General features: G+C 37.9%; 1 protein-coding gene across 1 annotated transcript; it reads left to right on the forward strand.

Annotated features, from left to right (window-relative positions):
- The first annotated feature begins 181 nt into the window (after positions 1–181).
- LOC145687505 (uncharacterized) lies at positions 182–1,972 on the forward strand. Its single transcript, XM_081760970.1, has one exon. The coding sequence runs from the start codon at positions 182–184 to the stop codon at positions 1,970–1,972; it is 1,791 nt and encodes a 596-aa protein (XP_081617096.1).
- Positions 1,973–8,864: the final 6,892 nt, after the last annotated feature.

Here is an 8,864-nt window from a genome sequence, read left to right on the forward strand (position 1 = left end):
AAACTACTGTTAAACTTCTGGGTTCTAAATCGAGAATAGCTCCTATTAAAAGGGTAACGTTACCAAGACTTGAACTTTGTGCGGCAGTACTTTTGAGCAGGCTGTATCGGAAAATAATTCCGATATTAAACATTTCAGTGAATAGTACTTACTTCTGGACCGATTCAAAAATAGTGCTTGCATGGATATCATCTGCAGCTGTCAGATGGAAGGAGTTCGTGGCAAACAGGGTTGCAGAGATACAGGAGATCACATCAGTCAACCAGTGGCATCATGTGTCGTCAATGGACAATCCAGCCGACATTATTACACGGGAATGGATCCGAAACAGTTGAAGGAAGCATATATTTGGTGGCATGGACCCCCATGGCTTGAATCATCGGCATGGCCCGAACAATCAGAAGTGGTAGACGAAGATGTTCCAGAAGAAAGGAAAGTAACGAGCATATCTTTAGTCAGTTATGAAGGTGACATAAGCTTTCTGGAAAACTTTTCATCATTGTGGAAACTATCGCGAGTTATTTGCTTGTGTCGTCGTTTTATTTACAATTGTAAAAATCACAACGAGAAGAAAGTAGGGACTATTTCCACTACTGAAATTGGTGATACTTTACAACAATGCATTAAGTTAATTCAACAGGTCAGTTATTCGCAACAATTCAAAGATTTAGCTTCGTCAGGCCAAGTTTCATCCCAAAGTGAACTTAAATCTTTGTATCCATTTATAGATAATGAACAGTTGCTACGAGTGGGAGGACGGCTAAAAAACTCCGACTTACCGTATGGTAGCCGACATCAGATCATCTTACCATCTAAAGAGCATCTCACCAAATTGATAATTGAAGCTGAACATAGAAGATTGTTACATGCTGGACCGCAGTTATTGATTTCATCATTGAGGCAAAAATATTGGATCCCACGAGCTAAACAAGTCGTTCGATCTATCATTCATCAGTGTCTAGTTTGTCTTAAATTGAAAGCGTCAGCCTCAGAACAACTCATGGGTCAATTACTATCAGCACGAGTACAACCAGCTCGAGCTGTTATTCACGTAGGGGTGGATTTCACCGGTCCCCTAATGATTAAGCAAGGAACTAGATCTCGTAAAGTGACAAAGGCGTATGTTGCAATATTCGTGTGCTTAGCAACCAAAGCGATTCATATGGAGTTAGTGAGTGATTTGAGTAGTCAAGCATTTTTAGCAGCTCTTCGAAGATTTGTATCCAGAAGAGGCAAATTTTCAAACATATATAGTGACAACGGAACCAATTTCGTTGGAGCTCAGCGAGAACTTAAGGAGCTTCAACAACTATTCAGTTCACAACAATTTCAAAACTCAATTCAAGACGTTGCAGTGCAAGAAGGATTTACATGGCATTTCATTCCACCCAGAGCAAGTCATTTTGCAGGCATTTGGGAAAGTGCACTGAAGTCATTTAAGTTTCATTTAAGAAGAATAGTAGGTTGCACAATTTTGACATTTGAAGAACTCAATACAGTTATAACACAAATAGAAGCCTGTTTGAATTCAAGACCAATCACCGTTCTATCCAATGATCCCGATGATCCTTCATTTTTGTCGTCAGGACATTTCCTTATTGGTGAACCTCTGATGAGCATTCCTGAACCAGATCTGGTGGATATTCCGACCAACCGATTATCAAGATGGAATCACCTTCAGAAGATGAAGCAGCATTTTTGGAAAAGATGGTCTCAGGATTATCTACATGAACTCCAGCAGAGAAGAAAATGGACAACAAAACAACCTAATATTTCTATTGGAGATGTGGTTCTAATCAAAGAACACAATACTCCTCCATTGTCATGGAAATTAGGTGTCATTCAACAAGTGTTTCCGGGAAAAGATAGACTAGTGAGAGTAGTGAGTGTAAAGTGTAAAACAGGGGCTGTTAAGAGACCAATTACTAAAATTGTACCTTTACCTAAAAGTGATAATGTGGATTGTGTGTAAGTTGATTGACTTGGTTCAATCAAGAGAGGGGAGAATGTAGAGACTTTTATAGTGAGTTTGTATCATTGCCATTACATTTGCATAAAGTTTCTCTTTTGTTTTTAAAAACAGTTTGTGTGCGTGAGTGTCAGCAAGTTGAGCACCAAGAGGTCCATACAAGACGGTCCTCCTGAATTCGTAAAAAAAGACAAGATAAAGTAAGTTGTAAGTGTTTCAGTTGTTGTATAGTTAGTGCAAATAAACATTTATTCATTTATCACAATTAAGCTGTTTTGTGAATATTTATTCATCAAAAGACAGAAACAGCAGCCTTTCTCTGTTGCTTAGGTTGCTTCCTCCATGTCAAACGTTTAGCCTTGAACATGAGGGATTGGGTTAAGATGGTAGAAGCGCTGAGAACAACTTTCTATCTGTCATGAATCAGACTCATCTACCCTAACGAAATATCCAGGACTCCTCACTTCCTGTTAGGAACTCCCATGTGCCCCACTCAACGACTCAGAATCATGCATTTAGGAATGGATGAGATTACAAGTCTAAGAGAATAAGCGTACTTCCTCAGTTCAATGAGTAATATTTTTTTTGGTGATATTTGTCCCCAAGGTTCCTTTTCGCATGGTTTGAACAGTCCTAGCTCTGAAACTATGAACTTATGGCCACGGGTCTATATGTACACTGTTTCCTTATTTTGGTCTGATGAATCATCTGTTTCACTTTGTTCGTCGAGTTCATTTGTACTACACACACACACACACACACACACACACATTTAATATATATATGATGTGTGTATGTGTTTTTGTATATTACAGCGTAACTCTGAAATGTATGGAGTTGTAGTATTTCAACTAAATTTGGTGCAGTAATGTTTTGCAACCTGAGAGAAAGCTGGAGTAAGATACATCTAGCTTTACTTGGAGTGGGAATAGAAAGGGGTATCGTGTAAAAACAATCACAAACGACGTATATAATATCGGATTCATAGTTTTCGGGATAGTTAATATGAATACTGACACTCCTTACACCGAATGCATCTCCCAATACGAGTTAGACACCTATACCACTCCCAAGGTAGAGTTGGAAGCAAGTGGCATGTAATAATAATAAAACACAACCCATAATGGTACCGAATCCATAGGTTTTTTTTTTTAAGTTTCATTTTGTTTCATTTTATTTGCGTTTATATTTATTTATTTTTATTATTCAATAACACTAATGCTTTTTTATTCAAAGTTTAGTAGATATTGAGGTTGGTGAAAAGGGGTGAGAAAAATGACCCAGAATGGTGTTAAATCCAAAGTTTAAAGGGTTGGAAAAACGGCCGATCCATTTGAAATAACTTTCCGAATATAGTATTTGCAACATTTTTCTTTACTGTCTCTTTTTTTTCTTTCTTCCTTTCTCTCTTTTCTTTCTTGTTTTTTGCTCATGTGACTTCGGTTAAAGTTTCTATTCCATGGGGTTAGAGTCTTTCAAAAGTTATGACAAACGTAGAATACCCTATGGTTATTATATTTAAACTTTCATTAAATGTTTATTTCAAGGCAAAATCATTTGAATATTTGCCACATACCTATTCTATTAGTGAAAACAGTGCATATTTCGGACAGTATATACATACACACACACACACACACACATATATATATATATATATATATATATATATATATATATATATAGATAGATAGATAGATAGATAGATAGATATAGAGATAGAGATATAGGGCGGACAATTTATCTTGACAATCTGCTATAACGGAGAAACCCAAAGAAAAAAAGCGAAACTATGCACGAAGCAACAGTAAGGAGAAGATCTTCAGATGCGTTAAACACAAACACCGAGCAAACAGCGTTGCCAACCCAATATAATGTTAGATTTCTTTAAATGGTGCTACGTCAGATTATTGCATGTTTCAAATCAGTATTTCGAACGAAAACTTGTTGTAAAGGTACCACATTTGTTATTTGTTTTAAACAGTATATGTTCCAAGATAACCAAAGAAGGAGTTTCAACCACATTTCGTGCAGACATTATTTACAATCTTAAAAAAAGTATACTGTTGGATAAGACCTTCTAGTGGGCCTAGGGGAGTGGTAGGGCGTGACGCTTTAAAAAATACCGAAAACGGCTGATATTAGTGTCGAATCATAAATTTCGAGGTCGTTGACATGAATAGTGACACTCTAAATGATATTTAAATCCATATTATTTCCTCATTCACACTCCTGTGAAAGGCAGAGTGGCATGTAAAGACAGTTGGAAAGGACCAATATTAATGCAAAATCTATAGTTATTTTAGTGCAAGTTAAGCCACCAATGTAGGTAATACTTCTAAAACACCTAGGGGGAGTGGAAGTGAAGACATTTAAAAGTGTCGTATGTTTTTATCGCACCTAAGTGCTGAGATTAATAATGACACTCCGGATGTCGTTCAAATCCAAGTTCAACTCACATTATTACCTCTGAAAGATAGGGTGGCATGAAAAAAAAACTTAATGTCAAAATCATAGTTTTCTCGGGTTTTAAGTGTGTTGGTGATAGTTCCGATGCCTCGTAAATTCAAGCTCAGCATCCAGTTGGGTAAGTCTACCCACCGACCCTAGGGAGCGTGGAAAGTGAGGAACCTTTAAAAAACAGACATGTATTAGTATCGGATCTATAGTGACACTGAAGATGCCGTTTACAACCTATTACCTCCCCTGGGGTATTGGAAAGGAGGTATTATGTACAAATAATGTAAATTTTCTAATGTTAATATCGAATGCATATATGTTTTGTGTAACTAGTTTGTTGGTGCCAAGAAGCTACAAAAAAGGATCATTGATAATTTGTAAATTGACAGTGGACGCCCGGTATTTCCCTCGAGAAGAAGCTGTTCAAATTATTTTTGCATCCACACTTTTGAATTGTCGTAAAGATAGAAACAATGAACAAAATTTTCTGATGTGTAGCCAAACTCAAAAAAATGAACCTTTTTTGGGGGGGTAATACAGTTTACGGAATATCGTGCTTCCCATTTCTTTTTTTCTTTTCTTTTTTGGTAATCGTTAAAATCACATACTTTTGTTTCTTGAAATATTTTCGTACCTGTCTGGAAAGCAAATTCGTTTTGCAATATATATAAATTAAACTCTCTCTCTCTCTTTCTCTCTCTCTCTCTCTCTGCATATATAGGGGAAACATACCTAATTTCGTGATATGAAGGAATTTGACTGAAAAAAAATACACATTTACAAGCATGTAGGATAAATGTATTTTTTATCTTAGGAAGGTCGAACATAAACACAACTGCTGTAGTAAAAGAAGCGCAAACAATACAAAAGAAACTATATAAAGAAACAGAACACATAGTATATTTGAGCTACCTAACTTCATGATAGCATATCTTATTCCGTGAGGGTGTGTACCTAATTTCGTGATATGATAGAGTACTCACGTAATATTAATTGTCACCGTATGTATCACTGTCATTTGTCATTGTGCATACGCTCCACTTGAAAATTGTTATATCAGCTGAATTAAGATTCTGACGCCTTTCAAGAAACCATCGTAAACATGAACAGCATTGCATCCAGGGTCTACGATTCTATCCCGAACTGTAGCACTCGTTACAACTAGCGCTCAAGTCATCAGTTTGCTTACGCTGACACTTGTTATTTTCAACTGGAGCATCACGTTGCATTATAGTGACATTTGCCGTTGACGTTGTGGCCTGATCAGGAAGATGAACTATTGCCTTCGTATTTCGTCGAGCTTTACTGCTACATACAGTATTGGTTTTGTCAGGCAGGGTTAAATTCGGTACACGGAGAAGACTATTCATCGCTGATGTAAAACTACTGGTCGAAGCGGTTGATTCATTCTCAGCGGATAGAGACTTGGTTGCGTCCAGGGAGGAATCTAGACGTCTTCTGCCTGTTTAAGTGCTTCACTGGCTGCTGTGTGAGGATTCAGAGAAAACATTCTTGTTTTAGTGAAACCAGATATGATATTTACGGAAAATGCTTTAGTGAAGGAAGGGTTGAAGAGAGTGAAACTCATAATGACCATGAACCATCCTGGCACAAACTTTTATAAGAATATGATGCAATTTGATAAGCGTCTATTGTTTTACAGTTGCACTACTGTTTCAAGGTTATACACAAAATTATAACCAGAGTATTTCTAGAGAAGCCACCTGTAACAAGAGCCACACAATGACACAGTACACACAAAAAATATTTGGTCTCCGAAGGTCACTTGACTTAGAAGCGCTTTCTACCAGCTAACATCTTGAGTGGTGTCCACACGGTAACACTTATCACTGCCACATTTTTTCACCAGATGATGTCGATATTTCTGCTCTATCTTGAGCACCGCTGTAACTAAATCTATAATGCATACCTTCTTCTGTGAAGATTAATTTGTCTCGTATCACGAAATAAGTTATATCACGAAGTTAGGTAGGTTTGCCCTATATATATATATATATATATATATATATATATATATATATATATATATATATATATATATATATACAGAGAGAGAGAGAGAGAGAGAGAGAACTCTTGCTCAAAAGTGTATAACATTTTACGAACCTTTTCTCAATCCGCCTCTGAGAGTGAAAGTAACTTTTCCTCTTCCTTCCAGCCTCTGCAAAAGAAAAGAGATAACCCAGATTTGTTGCCTTTGCCATAGGTATAGATAGCTAAGCCACAAAATATGGAATATATTTTCCCCTTTATTTGTAGGAAACTTTCATTTCCAGATGTAAGTATTGCACATCACAGTAGTCAGGAGACCCTTGTCAACCAATATGTAAATATGCAAATTCTCAGCACTTCAATGGTTCTCTACCATAGGAGAAAATTAAAATATTTTCAATTCTTTATATTAGTAACATCTCGTTTCTAGCTCAGAATAGTATGTGAACTTAATATGGAATACTAGAAAGAAATACAATGTAGATAAAAATACCTTCGAAGCAAATACACTGACGGAAATATAAATCCAAACACCAAGAAAGAGTTATGCTAGGTGAATGAAACTTACACAAAATAATAATGTACATGTGTTATTACATTGATTCAAGTTTGAAGTACAGAACTTACAGAATGCAGATGCACGGCCGGACGAAAATGGCCGATATTCGTCTTTAATATCCAGTGTAGTCACCGCCTCGTTGAATGCAGGCGTCCACACGAGCAGACAATCGATCGTAGAGATGTCGGATGTTATCTTCTGGAATTGCGTTCCACGCCTGCTGCTACTATAAGGTCAGATCGTCCATGGTCGTTGCTGGTTGAGGATGGGTTCGGAGACGTCGTCCAATCATGTATCACACATGCTCTATTGGAGACAAATTTGGAGATTTTGCTGGCAAAGGTAACAAGTTAACATCTTGAAGAGCACGTAGAGTTGCAGCTTTGATATGGTGACGAGCGTTTTGTTGAAACATGCCATCTTCCACTCGTTCATGGACGGGAGAACAACGGGTTCGATCACCATCGTAATGTAGACGTGTGCTGGCATGGTGTTATGAATAATCACTAGTTAGGGCCTGTGGTCATACGAAATATCTCCCCATACCATAATGCTTGGGGTCGGACCGATGTGACGACGACAAATGCAGCTTGGCAACAAATATTCATCAGGCCGCCTCTTGACTCGTGTACGTCCATCACTTGTTCCGAGGCAGAAACGGCTCTCGTCCGTCAATACCACAGTTCCATTCTGCCCTCCAATGAGCTCTCTAGCGTCACCACTGTAGACGGTTTTGACTATTGGTAGGAATAAACGGTAAACACTCCACAGGACGTCTACAAAGGAGCCCACACTCCAGTAGACGATTCACAACAGTTCTTGTACTGACGCCAAGTGTTACTCTAGCTCGAATTTCAGCTACAGACGCCCTCCGATCCGCCATCCTGCGAATACGTCGATCATCTCTTTCTCCGGTGGACCAGGAAGGCTCGGAACGCGGTCTTCTGGTAGTAGTCCCTTCCTGTGACCACTGCTGCCAACAGCTGTATATCGTGGAGACGTCTCGACCGATTCTTGCTGCGATGTCACGAAAGAAAAATCCACCCTCTCGCAGTCCTACTACGCGGACCCATTCGAACTGCGTTAACTGCCGATAAACAGTTCGTTTTCGTATTCGAGGCATTCTGTGCACTCTTACCGTAGACTGGTACAATGAACTACTGCTTCTGACCAGCGTGGCACGTGTCTAATGGCTCCACCCATTCCACAGTTACATAGCAGTGCACACGTGTCCTTGGAGTTGTGACCTTGTAACTGGTATCACTGGAATAAAAGATGCAGGTGAATAGTCTGTTTAAGTTTCATTCGCCTAGCATAAATCCTTCTTGGTGTTGGGATTTCCACTTCTATCAGTCTATCTTATACAAAAGTTACTTCTTACTTTGAATTGACTTATTTAGTACTTCTGCCGACCGTATTGCATATCAATTGCTTTCATACACCTTCGAATAATACATTAACAATTTCTACATATACTAAAACATACAAAAACATATATATCTTCTTCAGAAGTAACTCGTGCGGGACAAATTAGCAAAGAGAACCAACAAAAAGAAGCAATTTTGTCAATATAAGAATGTTCAAAAAATAGACCTGAGTTTTCAAATTCTGAATCAGAACTATCAAAATAAAAAAGAAGTAATAATAATAATAATAATAATAATAATAATAATAATAATAATAATAATAATAATAATAATAATTAACTCTATGGCCTATGGAACCCGGAGGTTCAATGCCGCGTTCACAAAAGCTCTCCACTGACTTCTATCCTTAGCTAACTGGATCCAGTTTCTACTTTGTATTCCAATCTCTGCGAGATCCATCTTAATATTGTCCTCCCATCTGCACCTAGGACTTCCT

This window comes from Thermobia domestica, chromosome 6 (genome assembly GCF_964235325.1).
Source record: "Thermobia domestica chromosome 6, izTheDome1.hap1.1, whole genome shotgun sequence".
NCBI lineage: Eukaryota > Metazoa > Arthropoda > Insecta > Zygentoma > Lepismatidae > Thermobia > Thermobia domestica.

Bases quoted from the DNA above. Each gene is read 5' to 3' on its own strand.
- LOC145687505 (XM_081760970.1), top strand. From the start codon at position 182: ATGGATATCATCTGCAGCTGTCAGATGGAAGGAGTTCGTGGCAAACAG.